The following is a 19979-nucleotide window of genomic DNA, read 5'->3' as shown; positions in this document are numbered from 1 at the left end:
GCCAAAGCATTTAAGTACAGTGACTCTCCAGCATCTATTTCCTGATTTCAAGCAGCAGCCCTCAATTTGTATCAAGGTACTGAACCCAGCCTTGCTCTCAGATCATGTATTTCAGAGGTGGGACAGGCTTCCATGCCCATGTACAGGCAATCAGAAAAATACCTGCCACATAGACTGGACACATGATACAATCAGAGCCAATGAGCAGCAAAAGACTTTTGCTGGAAATGTTCAATACAGGCAGACACTCTTCTGCTGGACTTGTAGTTTTAAGGTTGTGAAGGTGGAGTGGCTGCTAAAGGGAGAGAATACATGAAAAGAGCCAACAAAGAAAAACTGGGAAATGGAGAGAGACAAACTGGGTTCAAGAGCCATATTCTGAATCCTTGCACCATGTTTTACTAAAAATGCCAATTTATATGAGGTGATTAACAACACCCTTTTACAACAACAGCCAATTTAAAATAGGTTGTACTTACAACCAAAAGATCCACCATTTGTCAAAATTTTTATTTTGATCCCTCCCATAAATTTCTGACATGATGAATGAATATTATCTTTCCAGTAATTTCCTGATTGATTATATAGGGAAATAATTACTGAAATTTTATAAGTTCATTATATTATTTATTAGAAGTAGATACTCCCCTACTTCCAGAAGAAATCTCCATTTCCCAAAAAACATGGTTTTTAATTATTCTCATTATGAGAATTAGCTTCTGCATCAACACCATATGCTAATATAAAATTTCTTCACATTTTCAGTGCCTTAATATACACTCTGCAAACAACTTATACGAGCAGCAGTAGCATTCTTCTATAAAAGTAGCTGGTTTTTATTTTAAGTAGCGAGTTATTAACCTCTGTCAATCACAATTCAGTACAAACTATTAAAATTATCAGTAAGATTAAAATATAATTTTGCCATGATGATATTCAGAAAACTTCAAGAATAATATATTATTGGTTAAAACAAAGAAAAACAATCTATGACAAAGTATGTAGGCTGAGATAATATACCTAATCCTTTTGGGGTGATACCACTTCGATCCTGAGGATTCACTGCCCAGTAGTAGTACTTCAGTGTATGCATGATGAGAAGCACTGTTCCAACTCTCCGAATGGCATTATATATGTTGACTGTACCAATGAATTCCGTGGACAGGTAAGTATAGAGTGTCAACTGAACCTAGAGAATCAAAATGAAGAGCTTACATCAAAGAAGCAGCCCAGCATTTTACCCATTTCCAGTATATGTTCAGGCTAGTTGCGTGGACCATACTTTTTCCATGAAGATGCTGAACTTGATGGCAACTAGTTACCATGTTAAAAGGTAACAATAATCACAGGCGCATGCATATATACACACGTAAACACACACGTTCCTTATAAAACTAAACCAAGTAAATGCTTCTTTAAATAGTAGCATTATAAAGTAATCATCCCAAAATATATCAAATTTTTACAGCTATCCCATGAAAATAACTAATTCCTAATTAATTAGCACTTACTCATAAGCATATATAACTTATTTGTATAGTAAGTTTACTCTTCATACTATGCACAGTTGTTTTAAAAAACTGGAAATTTTCTTGGTTTTGCAGAAAATTAGAAGCTAGAATAACTCAAAGAAGAAAGAAAAAAGTAGGAATAACCTGAAAGGGGGAAAGGCAGAAGTCAAAAGGGATAGAAAATGTAAAGCCTACCTTAAGAAATATTTATTAAAAAAACAGAATTCTGTTATAACAGCTCATTGCTACAAATATAATCTTAAGATTATAATTTCTCAACATGTTTATCAGTTTTATCCTCTAATTAGAAAAGGATTCTAAAGGGGAACCTGGGTGGCACAGTTAAGCATCCAACTTTGGCTCAGGTCATCTCACAGTCTGTGAGTTCGAGTCCCGCATCGGGTTCTGTGCTGCCAGTGCAGAGCCTGGAGCCTGCTTCAGATTCTGTCCCCCTCTCTCTCTGCCCCTCCTCTGCTCACGCTCTTTCTCTCTCTCTCTCTCTCTCAAAAATAAATAAACATTTAAAAAAAAAAAAGGATTCTAAAGGGGCACTTGGGTGGCTCAGTCGGTTAAGCATCCAACTTCAGCTCAGGTCATGATTCCACTGCTCGTGAATTCAAGCCCCACTTCAGGCTCTGTGCAGACAGCTCAGAGCCTGGAGCATGCTTCAGATTCTGTCTCCATCTCTCTGCCCCTCCCCCCCCCAATAGAAAAAAACAAAACAAAAAAATTTTTAAATAATAAAAAGGGTTCCACTAGTCTTATTTCCAAATAAATCATCTCAATAAAAACATAAAAACTTACTAACTTCAAAATATAAGCTCTTATTATTATTTTAAAAGAGAGAGTGTCCAAGTGGGGGAGAGGGTAAAGAGGGAAAGAGAATCTTAAGCAGCCTGGGATCACGACCTGAGCTGAAATCAAGAGTCAGATGCTCAACCGACTGAGCCACCCAGGCACTCCTAAGCTCTTAATATATAAAGAAACACAGGATAAAGAGTGGCAGAGTCTGAACCACCTAAAATTGAAGCCTAATGATTATAGCGTAGAATACTATACATATGGTATATTCCAATGACTCGCAGAAAAATAATATTATTTTCATGCAGCTAATATCATTCAAATGGACAGGCCCAGTTTACTTGTCATTGAGGCTATTTAACACTTTGTCACAACATTTTCTTACACCATTCACAAAAAAAAACTCAAAATGGATGAAGGACCTGAATATAAGCCATCAGCTGCAGCAATTTCTTACTTGACACATCTTCAAAGGCAAGAGAATTAAGCAAAAATGAACTACTGGGACTTCATCAAGATAAAACTTATGCACTGCAAAGGAAACAATCAACAAAACTAAAAGGCAACTGACGGAATGGGAAAAGATATTTTCAAAAGACATATTGGACAAAGGGCTAGTATCCAAAATCTATAAAGAACTCACTAAACTCCACACCTGAAAAACAAATAATCCAGTGAAGAAATGGGCAGAAGACATGAATAGACACTTCTCTAAAGAAGACATCCAGATGGCCAACAGGCACATGAAAAGATGCTCAATGTCACTCTCATCAGGGAAATGCAAATCAAAACCACACTGAGATAACACCGGTCAGAGTGGCTAAAATAAACAAATCAGGAGACTATAGATGCTGAAGAGGATGTGAAGAAACGGGAACCCTCTTGCACTGTTGGTGGGAATGCAAACTGGTGCAACCACTCTGGAAAACACTGTGGAGGTTCCTCAAAAAATTAAAAATAGATCTACCCTATGACCCAGCAATAGCACTCCTAGGAATTTACCCAACGGATACAGGAGTGCTGATGCATAGGGGCACTTGTATCCCAATGTTTATAGCAGCACTTTCAACAATAGCCAAATTATGGAAAGAGCCTAAAGGTCTATCAGCTGATGAATGGATAAAGAAGTTGTGGTTTATATATACAATGGAATACTACTTGGCAATGAGAAAGAATGAAATACGGCCTTTTGTAGCAACGTGGATGGAACTGGAGAGTATTATGCTAAGTGAAATAAGTCATACAGAGAAAGACAGATACCATATGTTTTCACTCTTATGTGGATCCTGAGAAACTTAACAGGAGACCATGGTGGGGGCGGGGGGGGGGGGGAGGAGGGAAAAAAAAGTTACAGAGAGGGAAGGAGGCAAACCAAAAGAGACTCTCAAAATCTGAGAATAAACTGAGGGTTGATGGGGGGGGGGGGGGCGGTATGAGGGAGGGGAAAGTGGGTGATGGGCATTGAGGAGGGCACCTGTTGGGATGAGCACTGGGTGTTGTATGGAAACCAATTTGACAATAAATTTCATATTGAAAAAAAAAATACTTTGTCACATGGTTCAAATTCTTGACGATGCTATTTAAATCATTTAGAAAATATTTACATCCAACTATGCATAATGATGTATTATGGAAATATAATGTCATACACACTGTCCCTCAGTAGATGAAATTCAGTTGAGAAAATGAAAAATAGACATAAATTTAAGTGAAAAACAAACCTATTAAAATATAAAGATGACTTAAGAAAATTATTTTTAAAAGCATCTGGAATTAACACATTTATAAAGGGGCGTCTGAATGATTCAGTAGGTAGAGCACACTTTGTCTCAGAGTTATAAGTTGAAGCTCTGCACTGGGTATAGAGATCACTTAAAAATAAAACCTTAAAAAAAAATAAGAAAGAAAGAAACAGAAGCGTGTAATTAACTACAAAATGAGTAGCAAACACTTATTAGAAACTATCAATTTGGAGGCCAAAGAAATTATTATAAGATAAGCAAAAAAGCCTAACTAATAAAACAGGTATTAAGGTAGGCTTTGAAAATTAGTACTAAGATAGGTAGACAGAACCAAAGACGATATTTCAAACAGGGAAAATGGTAGATCATACAACAGGCTTCTCAAGATCTAGAACAATGCTCTTCAAACCTGATTGTGCATTAGAATACCTGAAAAATATTTTTTTAAATGCTGATGCCTGGGCCCTATCCCAGACCAATTAAAAAACACAATATAGGGTGGAATTCTGATTTTGATTTTTTAAAAAAAACAAAACAAAAAAATAAAACCTCTCCCAACAGGTTCTATCATCAGCCAGGACTGAGAACCACTGCTCAGGCATAATGTTTTTAGCATAATGTTTTACCCACTGAGGATAACTGAGTTTTTAAGCTAGAAAGCTTAGAAAAGAGTACTGACATGAAGACTTAATGCTAGAAAAGAGACTACTATATTCTGAAAACAACTGGAAGCTATTACACATTTGGGGGCTAAGAAATGATCTGATGAGAGTTATAAACATAAAAATTCTGGCAAAAAAAGTCATAAAAATAGGAAAAACTGAAGAAAGTCAGTTTATTGAGAATAATACTGTAGTAAAAGAAAAAGGCTTTAATAACACATTGACATGAATAAGAATGGGGACAAGATTATTCATATGCTAACAATGAATAAACACTCCTCATTTACTTATTATGTAATTTAGTAACCATATAAATTATATGTGTTAATATCAGTCTTTCTCATTACATTCTATGAGGGCAAGAATTAGAGCTGTCTTCTTCTCTGAATTAGAGCTGTCTTGTTCACCACAGTATCCATAGTGATAAAACAGTTACCCAACAAATGAAAGTAACCTTCCATTAAGCACCCTTTTCAAAAGCAAAGGTTGATTCATACATATATGCCTTCAACTTTGGTAACCACAGGTGAAATTACCATGAAGCTAATGAAGTTTAAACTTTATGCTCACTCATCCATACAGGTTGTCTGCAAAACCCTAAACCTCATTTGTATGCATTATGTCATATTCTTTTTCTTCAAAATTTCTACCCTCCCTCTAATTGTATAACATTCAGACCAAACAAACATTGGAAAACAAAACAAACCTTGCTAGAACTATCTTTATAATAAAATTAAGGTAGATTTAACCCCTTATGGATATACAAAGCAAACAGCTAAAACAGAAGGAAAGTTTAATATTAACATAACCATTGTAATTTCTAAAAAGGAAATTAAAGAAAATTATTAACCAAGAAAAGGTAAGAAACAGAGTGCAGTAATACCAGGAACCTAAGAAAATGATATAATGAATTTTTTTTAATATTCCTCTATTACTAAGTATCTAATAAGAGGCTTTTTGACCACATCAAAAGAGATCCAAAGCCTTACAAATATGCTGCTTAGCGGACAAAAAAAGTGTCCGGTAAAAGGTTTAAGAAGTAACCTGAAACAATCTTGAAAAGAAATAAGATTGAAGGTCACAGAAGAGAAAGAGGTCAAATTTGAACCCAGAGATTAAAAGGTACAGCCTCCAGCTGCCTCCTCTGATTATTTCCAAATGGCAATCACAGTCAGCAGCTGTTTTTCTCTTTAACATTTGAAAAAACCAACTGAAAATAAGATACTATGACTCTAGAAAAGCAAAAAAGTCTGAATTTTTTTCCAACAACTAAAATAAGTACCTGTTATTCTAAACTAAACAATGATAAACATTCCAAGTGGATCAAAAGGGAGAAGGGGAGATAGGAAATTAACACGTTTAAAATAATACAACGTCTAACAAAAACTTCAGATAGGGCATATACAATTATGCAATTTAATAAAAATTTGTTTCAAGTTCTGCTTAACACTACCACTATCAATATTCTTAAGATTTAGCGAAGGTTTATTTATACACTTTATTACAAATTCACTTATATTCATTTAGAAGTAATTGGTTTGTTGTTATAGTGCTAAATAAATTATTGTACACAAATATAATTGTATATAATAATTTAAATTCATGTGAATAAAAATGATTAAATGAGACCAGTATACATTAGAAGCCTTCAAAAATGGTGACATTTCAGCTATTTCTGAAGAATTAAACTCACAAATATGTATACATACATATATACACATTGATATGTACGCATATTTGCAATAGAACAGAGCTACAATTGATAGGAAATATTATATTTACATTGGAACTTTCCAGCTTTGATTTATATTTAGCAAATGAAAGTCAAATATAATTTGTATTTAACAGAAAATAAAGATTATAGCTGTTTTTTAAAAATACTGGCACTGCTTGGTAAGAATATGCAATGGGAAAAAGTCTCTTCAACAAATGGTGCTTGGAAAACTGGACAGCAGCATGCAAAAGAATGAAACTGGACCACTTTTTTACACCATTCACAAAAATAAGCTCAGAATGTATTAAAGACTTAATGTGAGACCTGAAATCTTAAAAATCCTAGAAGAGAGCACAGGCAGTAATTTCTCCGAGACTGGCCATAGCAACATTTTTCTACCTATGTCTTCTGAGGCAAGAGAAATAAAAGCAAAACTACACTATAGGGACAACATCAAAATAAAAAGTTTCTGCATAGCAAAGGAAACAATCAACAAAACTAAAGGCAACCTACTGAATGAGAGAAGATGTTTGCAAATGACCTAGCCAATAAAGGGTTAGTATCCAAAATATATAAAGAACTTACACAACTCAACACACCAAAAAAACAAACAACCCAATTAAAATTGGGCAAAAGACACTAACAGACATTTCTTCAAAGAAGACATCCAGATGGCCAACAGACACATGAACAGACGCTCATCACTCATCATCAGGGAATTGCAAATCAAAACTACATGAGTTATCACCTCACAACTGTCAAAATGGCTAAAATCAACAACAAGAACCAACTGTCAGCAAGGATATGGAGAAAAAGAAATACTCTTGCACACTTAGTGGGAATGCAAAATGGTGCAGCCGCTGTGGAAAACACTATGGAGGTCCCTCAAAAAATTAAAAATGGAACTTCCCTATGATCCAGTAATCAACCTACTGAGAATTTTTCCAAAAAATACAAAAACACTAATTCAAAAGGATATATGCACCCCATGGGGCGCCTGGCTGGCTCAGTCTGGACAGCATGTGACTTTTGATCTCAGGATCATGAGTTCTAGTCCCACATTGGGTGTAGAGACTAAATAAATAAATATTTTTTTAAAAAGTAAAGGAATACATGCACCCCTATGTTTATAGCAGCATTGCTTCCAACAGTCAAAATGTGTAAGGAGCCCAAGCATCTACCGATGAATGAATAAAGATGTGGTACATATATAATCAAATATTATTCAGCCATAAAAAGGAATGAAATCTTGCCATTTGAAAGGACATGAATGGAGCTACAGAGTATAATGCTAAGTCAGTCAGAGAAAGACAAATACCATATGATTTCACTCATACGTGAAATTTAAACAAAATAAGTGAGTAAAAGGGGGAAAAAAAACATAAAGACAAACCAAGAAACAGACTCTAAACTATAGAGAACACACTGATGGTTACCAAAAGGGAGCTGGGTAAGGGGATGTGTGAAATAGGTGGTAGGGGTTAAGGACTGCATTTGTTATGATAGCACTGGGTGATGTATGGAATTATTCAATCACTATACAATATACCTGAAACTAATATAACATCGTATTTTAAATGTGTTGGAATTTAAACTTCAAAAAAAAATACTGACACTGCTTTACAAAAGAAAGAAAAGATAACACTTATTTGCAAATATATCTAAAAAAGAAAAAAAAGCTTAGTCAAAAACTGCAATCTACTAAAATCGTATATGACAACATATAGAAGAATAAAAGAAAACCTCATTATTATAACTGTTCTCAACTACAAAAAGTTAGTGAAGATAGTAAAACAAAACCAATATATTACCTTGGCTGGAGTATGAATCCATATAGCTGGGTTAAGAAGAATGTGATCACACAATTGTTTGAGTAGGGGCATCCCATTCTGCAGATTGCTCAGATATTTTGAAAATGCGAGACAAAGTTCAAGTACTGCTCTGTTAACATGGGATTTGGAAGACTGAAAAGAAAAAAATAGATGAAAGGTCACTACCAATACAAGGCAAAGTAAGTACATTAAAGGTTCTCAATACCAGAAAAAAGTTGGCCCACAAACTGCTAAAAGTTAAAGATGCCATGAGACTCGATGCCACATTTCTCTAAAAAAGCAATGGAAACAAGGTAAAACAACAAAAGGTTATTTTAATTTTGGTAATTTTATGTAACCAAGGAGACACACTTGCAGAAAGAATTGCTCAACCACTTAGGAGACCAAATCCATGCCCTCAAAATTAAGAACAAAATATATAATGCATCTCATACTTTACCTTTTCAAGACTATATCCTATTACCAAGAAGCCCTTGCAGGCAAGCATCTGCTCCTGCATAGCAATTGAGTTCTTCAACAATTCCATGATAAAAGCCAGCAAAGTTGAACTGCAACAAAAACAACAGGCAACAGTCTGAAAAACTTACTCTTTTAAAAAAACAAGGTGGGGAGGGGGATTAAATAGATGCAGGCTTTCATCTATCTTAATAAAAAGTTCTCTATTTCAAGGAAAATGAAGTTATAAAATTGTCTCCAACATTATTTGGGGACTGGAATTTGAATGCAGGATTAGGACTTAATTATTTATTTCACGTACTTTATCATCAACCTACTAATAAGTCAATTACTTACAAACAACATGAGAAACATATATAAACTGAACAAAAATTAGCAGTGTCTAAAAACAAGTAATAAAATGGCTAACATAAGTATATTAAGGCCTTAAAGAATAGATATAACTTAGATTAGCAAGTATATTCAATTTTAGAGAGTTAGAGGCCAGAGGCAAAAGACACATGGAGCAAATACACTAGGAAAGAAATACTTAGAAATGTGTTAGGGCTCCAGACTAGCCTGGTTAATGAAGAAGATAAAAAAGTAAATTTGGAATTTACAAACCGAAGTCCTCAAACACTAATTCAACAATTTTGTACATTATCCCAAAAGGAAAATCGTAATTCTGTAGTCAGTTGAGAAGACTTTTAAAACTGAATAGGGGCTAGGGCCATGCTCCTATCCTCACTTTTAGAGATACACAAAATGGAATGGAATGAAGATCACCTGTTACCTCCTTCTCAAAGCCTCTGAGATACCCCCACAAACAAAAGAAGCCAACCTCCTCCCTTGACACAAGTGCTTTTAAAACTGTCAGCAATTTTGGGGTGCCTTCGCTCAGTCCGTTAAGTGTCCGACTTGGCTCATGTCATGATCTCATGGTTTGTGAGTTTGAGTCCCACGTTGGGCTCTGTGCTGACAGCTTGGAGCCTGGAGCCTGCTTCACAGATTCTGTGTCTTCCTTTCTCTCTAACCCTCCCTCACTTGTGTTCTGTCTCTCTCTCTCTCGAAAATAAATAATAAACATTAAAAAAATTTTTGTTAAGTCTTCATTTTCAATAAAGATAAAAAGTTTAAAAAAAGAAAGGGAGAACCAAGAAAAAATAACTGAGCTCTGTTACAGAAGTTTCAGACCAGGACACATAAAAAAATTAATGAAGTAGCAATATGTCAAGGATAACTTTAATTATTTTAATGTAGACAATAAATACTTGATTTGATATCTCATTCATTTAAAAAAAAAAGTCATTTTGTTGCCTAAACATCTCAAGAGAATTATTACATCATGAAATACATACATTGATTAATTGATATCAAATTACACAAAATCAGGGAATTCTAAAAATGAATAATGAAACACTCATTTACTCAAATAATACATTAAACATAATTACTAGTCTCACTAGAATATACAGCCATGAAAAATCCATTTAGACACCCCCTCCAATGTTTTATATTATGTCCTCTTATATCTTTGCCTTTTTTAGACTCTATACTGTAAGAGACAAATGTGTCCAACATACAATCTAGTATTTTCAAAAAGACCAAATGTAAATAATAAATAACATCATTAAAAATTTCAGTTTTAATTTAGTTATATGCAATAATTAAAATGAAAAGCTAAATCCCCATAATGAATCACTGCCATGTAATAATCTAAAATAACTTTTTAAATTAGAATGATAGACAAAAATGTATTCACTTTTGCTAAATCATTATTTCTAAATTTATTCTAAGAGAAGTTTATTATATTTTTTACAGCTTCCATATTTCCTACTGATAAAGAATTTAGATTACTACTACCTTTTTTTTTTTTTGAAAGTAAGAGAGACTGCAAGTGGCACAAAGGGGCAGAGGGAAAGAATCTTAAGCAGGCTCCATGATCAGCACAGAGCCCGACATGGGGCTCGATACCACCACCCTGATATATCATGACCTAAGCCAAAACCAAGAGGTGAATGCTCAATCATGAGCCACCCAGATGCCCCTAATACTACTATTACTGACAGGAATTTGTAGTAACCTTTAAAGTTCACAAATTTCTTTACATACTTTCTTTTAACCCTACCAACAAATTTAAAAGGCAGAAAAAATATTGTGCAGCTCAACAGTAATAAAAGTCATCCTCACATCCACTTCAAGAACAAAATAATGGCACTCACCATATAGTCAAGTCAACCTCATCAGATAAATATTGCCTATAATCCAACTGTGCAAAAAGTGGAAACAGCACTTGTACTCCTCCAATTGAATGCATAGCACTTTGAATGGAATGTGTTAAAACTGCTTTCACATCCTTGTAAAACAGAAAACAGTAAAGATTCCAATGATTTCCTTTCCCAAACAATAAAAAAAGCCTAACAAGAACAATACCTTATATCACATTTATTAATAGAAGCTACCTAATATACCTCACTAAAATTTACCATGAAAAATATTCTTAAAAGATTATATATAAAAAATAAAAAATGTCATAGCTAGTACCTGGAGCATGAGTGCATGCGGTGAATGAACAAAAATTGAAGGGTTGTCCTTAGGGGATGATTCAAGGCAGAGCTGGGCATCTGTAGCACGTGGATTGTACGTGAATGCAATGGCACTAGAAAGTTTGCCATCATACAAAAGAAGTTTGTGATGCTCAGCAAGAAACAGATCACTTTCCGCTTTGAATTTAAATGTACCCTAAAAATAAAGAGTAAAACAGTTAAAACAGTATACCACAAAAAGAAAATCTAGATACAAATCACCAGATACAAAAATTTAAGGAATGTATCTTTAATCATTTTCCTAACAATATCAAGTAAGAAGAGCCCTGTTTCATTACTTCTTTAGTGGACTGTATTCATTTTAAAGATACAATGAAAATCAAGTCGGTATTAAAACCTTACATTTGGGGCGCCGGGGTGGCTCAGTCGGTTAAGCGTCCGACTTCGGCTCAGGTCATGATCTCACAGTCTGTGAGTTCGAGCCCCGTGTTGGGCTCTGTGCTGACAGCTCAGAACCAGGAGCCTGTTTCAGATTCTGTGTCTCCCTCTTTCTCTCTCCTCCCCCACTCATGCTCTCTTTCTTCTCAAAAATAAACGTCAAAAAAAAATTTTTTTTTAACTTACATTTAAAAAGTATAAAACGTAGTGTCCTATGGCACATATTTTATCATTTTTTTCACTGTACTTTGTCTTTTTGGATTTTTTTTTTTTTTTAAGAGAGAGAGAGGAAGAGCGTGAGTGGGAGAGAGGGACAAAGGGAGAGAGAGAAGGGGAATCCCAAGCAGTTTCTGTGCTCCGTGCAGAGCCTGACACTGGGCTCAATCCCACAACCCTAAGATCATGACCTGTGCCCAAGAGTCACTCAACCAACTGAGCCACCCAGGTGCCCCCTTTTTGGATTTCTTTAATTGTGGTTATTAACACAGTACATAAATGTACCATCTTAAACATTTTTTTTTAATTTTTTTAACGTTTTTTTTATTTATTTTTGAGACAGAGAGAGACAGAGTATGAACGGGGGAGGGGCAGAGAGACAGAGGGAGACACAGAATCGGACGCAGGCTCCAGGCTCTGAGCCATCAGCCCAGAGCCCGACGCGGGGCTCGAACTCACGGATCGCGAGATCGTGACCTGAGCCAAAGTCGGACGTTTAACCGACTGAGCCACCCAGGCGCCCCAACATTTTTAAGTGTAAAGTACAGTAAGTAGTATTAACTATATGCATATTGTTATATAACAAATCTCTAGAACTTTTACATCATGTAAAACTGAAGTTCAGTATATATTTAACATCTCATTTCTACCACTCCCCATTCCCTGGCAACCACCATATTCTACTTTCTGATTCTGTAAGTGTGACTATTTTTTGTAACTCATGTAAGTGGAATCCTAGCATACTTTTTATTTGCTTATTTCACTTAGTATCATGTCTCAAGCTTGACTACATGGTAGCATGTGTCAGAATTTCCTTCTTTTTAAAACTAAATAGTATTCCACTGTACATATATACATCTTATCTATTCATGTGTCCATGGACAATTAGGTTGCTTCAACCTCTTGACTATTGTGAATGATGCTACAATAAACTTGAATATGAAAATATCTCTTTCAGATCCTGCTTATAATTCTTCTGCTCAATCATAGGGTAATTCTAATCTTGATTCTTGAAGAACCACCATACTGCTTTCCATAGAGCCTACAGCATTCTACATCTCCACTAAACATCCCCATATATGCATTCCACATATGCACTAAACAGTGCATACGGGTACATATTTCTCCATACCCTAGCCAATACTTATTATTTTCAGTTTTTTTATACTAGCCATCCTAATGTGGTATGAGGTGGTATCTACTGTAGTTCTGATCTGCATTTCTCTGCTGATTTGTAATGTTGACCATCTTTTCATGTTTGTTTGCAATTTGAGTATCTTCTTTGGAGAAATGTTTATGCAAGTCTTTTGCCCACTTTTTTAGTGGGTTATTTGGAGATTTTTGTTGTTCAGTTGTAGGACTTCATTATAGACTCTGGATATTAACCCTTTATCAACTATATGGTTTTGTAACGTTTTCTCATTTCACAGTTCGCCTTTTCACTCAATTCCTTGATACATAAAAGCTTTGACATGCCAAAGATTTTGAGATGGAAGACCCATTTGTCTATTTTTATCTTTGTTGCCTGTTTTGGTGTCATATCCAAAACATCACTGTCAAACTCAATGTCATGATGATTTTCCTCTGCTTTCAGGTAGGAATCTTATGTGTCTTAGGTTTAGGTCTTTAATTCATTTTGAGTTAATTCTGATATATGTTGTAAAGTAAGGATCAAAATTCACTATTTACTGTGTAGATATCTACTTTTCACAAATCCAGGTTTTAAAAAGACTAGCCAGGGGCACCTGAGTGGCTCAGTCGGTAAAGCGTCGGCTCTGGCTCAGGTCATGATCTCATGGTTCCTGAGTTCAAGCCCCCACGTCGGACTCTATGCTGACAGCTCAGAGCCTGGAGCCTGCCTCAGATTCTGTGTCACCCTCTGTCTGCCCCTCCCCCACTTGCACTCTGTCTCTCACTCTGTCTCTAAAATAAATAAACATTAAAGAAAAAAATTTTTTTAAGACTATCGTTTCTCCATTGTGTGTGGTGTTTGCATCTTTGTAGAAGATCATTTGAGTATATGTGCAAAGATTTATTTCTGGACTCTCAATTCTGTTCTATTAGTCCATAGGTCTACCTTTATGCAAGCACCATAATGTTTTGATTACTATCCCTTTGTAATATGTCTTGAAATCGAGAAGTGTGAGACTTCTAATCATGTTCTTCTTTTTCAAGGTTGTGACTATCTGGAGACCCTTGAAATTTCATATAAATTTTAGGGATTTTTTTTCCATTTCTGCAAAAAATACCATTTGGATTTTGATAGAAACTGTACTGAATTTGTACATCATGTTCAACAGTATGCATTCTTTAACGACTGCAAGTCTTTCAATCCATGAACCGAGGGTATCATTCCATTTTGTGGCTTCTTTGATTTCTTTCAACAATGTTACAGACTTTTCAGTGTACAAGTCTTAAGCCATCCTTAGGTAAGTTGTTCCTAAGTATTCCTTTTTTATGCTTTTGTAAATTAGATTGTTGTTTTATTTTCCTTCTCAGGTTGTTCACTGTTGTTATAGAGAGAAACAGCTAATTTTTGTTCTTGGCTTGTATCCTGCAAGCTTGTTGAATTTATCAGTTGTAACAGGTTTTCATTTAGAATTTTCTACATATAAGATCAAGTCATCTGTGAAAAGATAATTTTACTTCATCCCTTCCAACTGGGATGCCTTTTATTTCCTCCTCTTGACTAACTGCTCTAAGACTCCAAGGACTGTGGCCTACAGAAATGGTGAGAATGGGAATCCTTGCCTTGTTCCTGTTCTTAGAGGAAAAGCTTTCAGTCTTTCACTAATGCATATGTCAGCTGTGGGCTTTTCATATGTAGCCTTATTATTTTGAAGTAGTTTCCTTCACTAGTAATTTGTTGAGTGTGTTTATAATTAAAGAATAAATTTTGTCCAACAGTTTTTTTGCATCAATTGAGATGACTGTGTGGTTTGTGTCCTTTACTCTGTTAACATGTATATTGCAATGATTGACTTTCATATGTCCTCCATTCAAGGACTAAGTCTCTGCTGGTGACAGACTATGATCCTTTTGGTGTGCTCTTGAATTTGCCTTGTTAGTATTTTGTTGAGGATTTTTGCATCAAAATTAACCAGGGATACTGGTCTATAGTTATCTTGTAGTGCCTTTGGCTGTGGTATCAAAGTAATGCTGACCTCCTAAATTAAAATGAGTTTGGAGGGTGTCTGGTGGCTTAGTCAGCTGAGCATCTGACTCTTAGTTTCAGCTCAGATCATGACCTCACAGTTTTGTAGGGTCGAGCCCCGCGTCAAGGTCTGCACTGACAGTGCGAAGCCTGCTTGAGATTCTCTGTCTCCCTCTCTCTCTGCCTCTCCCCTACTCATTCTGTCTTTCAAAGTAAATAAACTTTAAAAAGTTATGAGTTTGGAAGTATTCCCTCCTCTTCATTTTTTGAAAGAGTTGAGGAAGATTGTTGTTAATTCTTCTTTAATGTTTGAATACTCCAGTGAAATCCTATGCAGTACACAGCTTTTCCTTATTCAGAGGTTTTGGATTATGGATTCAATTTCCTTAGTACCTACAGTCTCTTCAGATTTTCTCTTGATAGGCAGTGTGTTTCCAAGAATATCCATTTCTTCTATATTATTCAATTTGCTGATATAAAATTGTTCATAATAGTCTCCTAATTCTTTTTAGATTCATGGCATTAGTAATAATTCTTCTTTCATTTTATTTTTTTTCTTCTGTCATTTCTTTTAGTTATTAGGTCTTCTCTTTTATCTTAGTCTAGCTAAGAACTTGTCAGGTTTGTAGATCTTTAAAAAAAACTCTTAGTTTTGTTAATTTTTTTTCTATTATTGTTCTAGTCTCTATATCATTTATTTCTACTTTGAATTTTTATCACGTCCTTTCCTCTGATAACTTTGGGATTACTTTGCTCTTCTTTTTCTAGTTCCTTGAAGGGAAAAATTAGTTATTGATCTGAGATCTTCCTTTATTCTTTTTAAAGGACTATAAACATTCCTCTTGGTATTGCTTTCCCTAAATCCCATAAAGTTTGATATGTTGTTTTCACTTGGCTCCAGAAATTTCCTGGGGATTTCTTTGACACACTAGTTGTATGAGAGTGTGTTGTCTGATTTCCACAAATTTGTGTATTTTCCAGATTCCTTCTACTATTGACTTAATTTTATTGGGGCAAAAAAAAGTATTTGGTATTATGATTTCAGTATTATTAAATTTGTTAATTTTGTGGCCTAATATGTTGTCTATCCTGAAGAATGTCCCATAGGAGCTTGAGAAGGATGTGTATTCTATTGGTGTTTGGTGGGGTGTTCTGTATGTGTTTGTTAGGGTCCAACTGGTCTACATTGTTGTTCATGGTCTCTATTTCTTTAGTAATCTCTCTGGTTGGTCTATCCGTTAATAAAAGGGTTTTGAAATGTCTTACCATTATTGTGTTAATACATACTTCTCCCTTCAATTCTGTCAAGGTCTGTTTCATACATTTTGCAGCCATAAAGTTAGGTGTATATATTTTTAATTATTGTATCTTCCTCGTGAATTGACACTTTTATCATTATATAATTTCCTTCTCTGAGTCTTGTAACAGATTTTGAATTAAAGTCTAATTTGGAGGAGCGTCTGGGCGGCCCAGTCAGTTCAGTGTCTGACTCTTGATTTCAGCTCAGGTCATGATCCCAGAGTCAAGGGATTGAGCCCCGTGTCAGGCTCCACAATGAGTGTGGAACCTACTGAAGATTTTCTCTCCCTGTGGCCCTCTCCCCTGCTTGCACTCTCTCTCTCTCTCTCTCTCTCTAAAATGAATAAATGAAGTCTATTTTTTCTGATATACACATGGCCAACCCTGCTCTCTTTTGCTTACCATTTGCATGGGCTATCTTCTTCCATCCCTTCATATTCCATATTAGACCTATGGTGTCTCTCTTATAGACCAAAGACAGTTGGGTTTTGTTTTTTTAAATCCATTAGCCAATGGGTGATGGGTATTAAGGAAGGCACTTATGATGTGCACTGGCTGTTATTTTTAAGTGACAAATCACTAAATTCTACTCCTGAAACCAATATTACACTCTATGATAACTAACTAGAATTTAAATTAAAATTTAGGAGAAAAAAATCCATTTAGCCTATTTCTTTTAAGTGAGAAGTTTAATGCATTTACATTTGAAGTAGTTAGCGACTCACTATTGCCATTTTTGTTCACTATAATTTGCTAATTGACTTCTTTTATATGCCAATGATTGTTGGTATTTATATCCCTTTCTCCTTTTGTGTTAAGTTCTATAGGTATTTTCTTTGCCATATCCATAGGAATTACATAAAACATCTTAAAGTTATAAAACTCTATTTTTTTTTTACTTTTTTTAGACATTTATTTATTATTGAGAGACAGAGAGAGACAGAGCATGAGCATGGGAGGAGCAGAGAGAGGAAGAGACAGAATCCCAAGCAGGCTCCAGGCTCTGAGATGTCAGCACAGAGCCCGATGCGGGGCTCAAACTCACAAACCCGTGAGATCATGACCTAAGCCGAAATCGGACGCTTAACCAATTGAGCCACCCAGGCATCCCTATAATATTCTACTTTAAGCCAATAACGGCTTAAGTTCAATCACATACAAAACCTTTACACATTTACATCTCCATCACCCGATTTTATGTTAGTGATATCAAAAATTACATCTTTTCATATTATGTATAGATTTAGATTTTTATGCTTTTTCTCTTAAAGTCTGTATCAGAATTAAAAGTAATTTACACAGGGGTGCATGGGTGGCTTAGTTAAGCATCTGACTCCTGGTTTCAGCTCCGGTCATGATCTCACATTAAGTTCAAGTCCCACATCGGGCTCCATGCTGACAGTGCAAAGCCTGCTTGGGATCTCTCTCCCACTCCTTCTTTCTCTGTCTCTCCTGATTTCTCTCTCTGTCTCAAAATAAATAAATAAACTTAAAAAAAGTGATTTATGCACTAACATTACAAGATTACAAGATTCTATATTTGCGTATATATTTACCTTTACCAGAAAGCTCATATTTTATCTTTTAAATCATACTTGTTTTTTTTTTTAGGTTTATTTTTCTGGAGAGACAGCATGAGCAGGGGAAGAGGCAGAGAGAGACAGGAACAGAGGATCCACAGCAGGCTCTGTGCTGAGAGCAGAGAGCCCGATATGGGGCTCAAACCCACAAATCATGAGATGACTTGAGCTGAAGTAGACTGAGACACCCAGGCGCCCCTTAAAATTTCTAAGTAATCACAGACAAGGATTTTTTTCTTTAGTTTAACTATAACCACTTAAAGCTAAATGGAACATCTTTTCCAACAAAGACTTGCTGGATTCAACTTGTGAATTCTGCTTCAATACTGCTATAAAAATAAAATGTAAAACATGCTAAGACTGCCTTTATCTTTCTGACTTTTACACAAAACATTTTAAAAGCTTTAATATATTATTTTTCTAAAATTTCTGCCCCCTTGATAAGCAGTTAATAAATCTGTAAGCATTGATTTAATATTTTTTAATTTAATGAAAGCTGATTACAAAGGTAATTTTAGCATAAGTGAAATAAATGCTTTTAAATAATAAATACTTTTGAGGGGAAATGTCATTTGGGCAACCTACAAAAGCTAACCTATTTACCAACTTACAATATACAGACATATAATATGGGAGATTATATAATTCATTTTCCAAAGGCAGAAACTAAGAAAGTCTAAAGAAATAAGTGATTTCTTTGAGTCCACAAAGTTAATCTGTGGCAGAGTAAAGATCAGAAACTAGTTCAATTAAACAAATAATTTAGCCTGTGCTACTATTCAAAGTACAGTATGTCAACATTAGCAGGTAAAAATTTTGAAAACAAATAGCTAAACATTTTTTCTATTTTGTTTGGAATTGAGGAATAAATCACTACCACTAACCAATCTAAACAAAACTAAATCTAAAACTAAAACTAAGACTTTCACATATTTCAGGAATTGCTGCTAAATTTATAGAAACAATATTCATGTGTAAATATTATTTGATATGATTAATTAAAATAAAAAAATACCCTTTCAAAGTACTTAAAGCAACATGGTACTTCATCAAACACTAAGACAATATGAAAGAAGTATTTAACCCTTCATTTCTTTTGAAATATTTATTATTTTAATCTTTAAAGCACTGAATCAATTGCAATTGCCTAGAAGCAATCCTGAGATTGCTGGTTTTCCATATCCCTGCTACCTTAAGTTATAAGGGGTTCTCTAAAACATGGATTATACAACACAACAGATTTCAACAGTAAAAAATAAAGCAAGAAGTAATTCTAGGATCATCAATTTCTCACATAACATGATTTTCAGTACAGTTTTATCACTATCTGACCATACATATGAGGAAAAGATGACTCAAATGTTAGAGATGACTACCGATAAGATTTCTGACCTAGCACTAATACCAGCAGTTATTTCTACACATTTACCATTAAGATGCCTTTCTGGACCTCAGTATACTTCATGGATAAGAATATAAACTATGACCAAGTGTGATTATCCTGGGAACAAAAGGTTGATTTAACAATATCTGAACAATTTAATATACTATATTAATAAAAACAAAAGACAACAATCGTGATCATCCCAAAAGAAGCACAAAGAACATACGACAAAATCCAGCAACGTTTCATGATGAAAACACTCAACCAGACTAGGAATAAAAGTGAACTTCCTCAAATAAACAAAGAACATCTACAAACAGCAAACACCATACTGATGGCAAAAAAAAATGGAATGCTTTTTCTCCTAAGATCAGTAAAAATACAGGGATGTCTGCTTTCAACACTTTTCTTGTTTTTTCTTTTTTAATTTAATTGCAGTAAAACCACTTAACAGGAGATCTATCCTCTTAACAGATATTAAGTGTACAATACAGTATTTTTATAGGCACAATGTTGTACAGCAGATCACTCGAACTTGTTCACCTTGTATAACTGGAATTTTATACCCACTGATTGTCAATTCTCCTTTTCTCTCTCCCCCAGCCCATGGCAACCACCCTTCAATTCTTTGTTTCTATGAGTTTGATATTTTAGATATCTCCTAT

General features: G+C 34.9%; 1 protein-coding gene across 3 annotated transcripts in view; it reads right to left on the bottom strand.

Moving 5' to 3' along the window:
- The window catches only part of LRBA (LPS responsive beige-like anchor protein), a 781201-nt gene that overhangs the window by 646033 nt on the left and 115189 nt on the right, over window positions 1–19979 (bottom strand). For all 3 annotated transcript variants that reach the window (XM_042983782.1, XM_042983784.1, XM_042983783.1), the window contains exons 10-14: window positions 11242–11439; window positions 10920–11053; window positions 8702–8810; window positions 8242–8394; window positions 1021–1189 (exon numbers count right to left, since the gene is read on the bottom strand). In XM_042983782.1, coding sequence (XP_042839716.1) covers window positions 1021–1189; window positions 8242–8394; window positions 8702–8810; window positions 10920–11053; window positions 11242–11439 — 763 coding nt within the window. The remainder of the gene's footprint in view (window positions 1–1020; window positions 1190–8241; window positions 8395–8701; window positions 8811–10919; window positions 11054–11241; window positions 11440–19979) is intronic.

Source organism: Panthera tigris, chromosome B1 (genome assembly GCF_018350195.1).
Source record: "Panthera tigris isolate Pti1 chromosome B1, P.tigris_Pti1_mat1.1, whole genome shotgun sequence".
Classification (NCBI taxonomy): Eukaryota; Metazoa; Chordata; class Mammalia; order Carnivora; family Felidae; genus Panthera; species Panthera tigris.
This window is presented reverse-complemented; position numbering and strand designations above follow the sequence as displayed.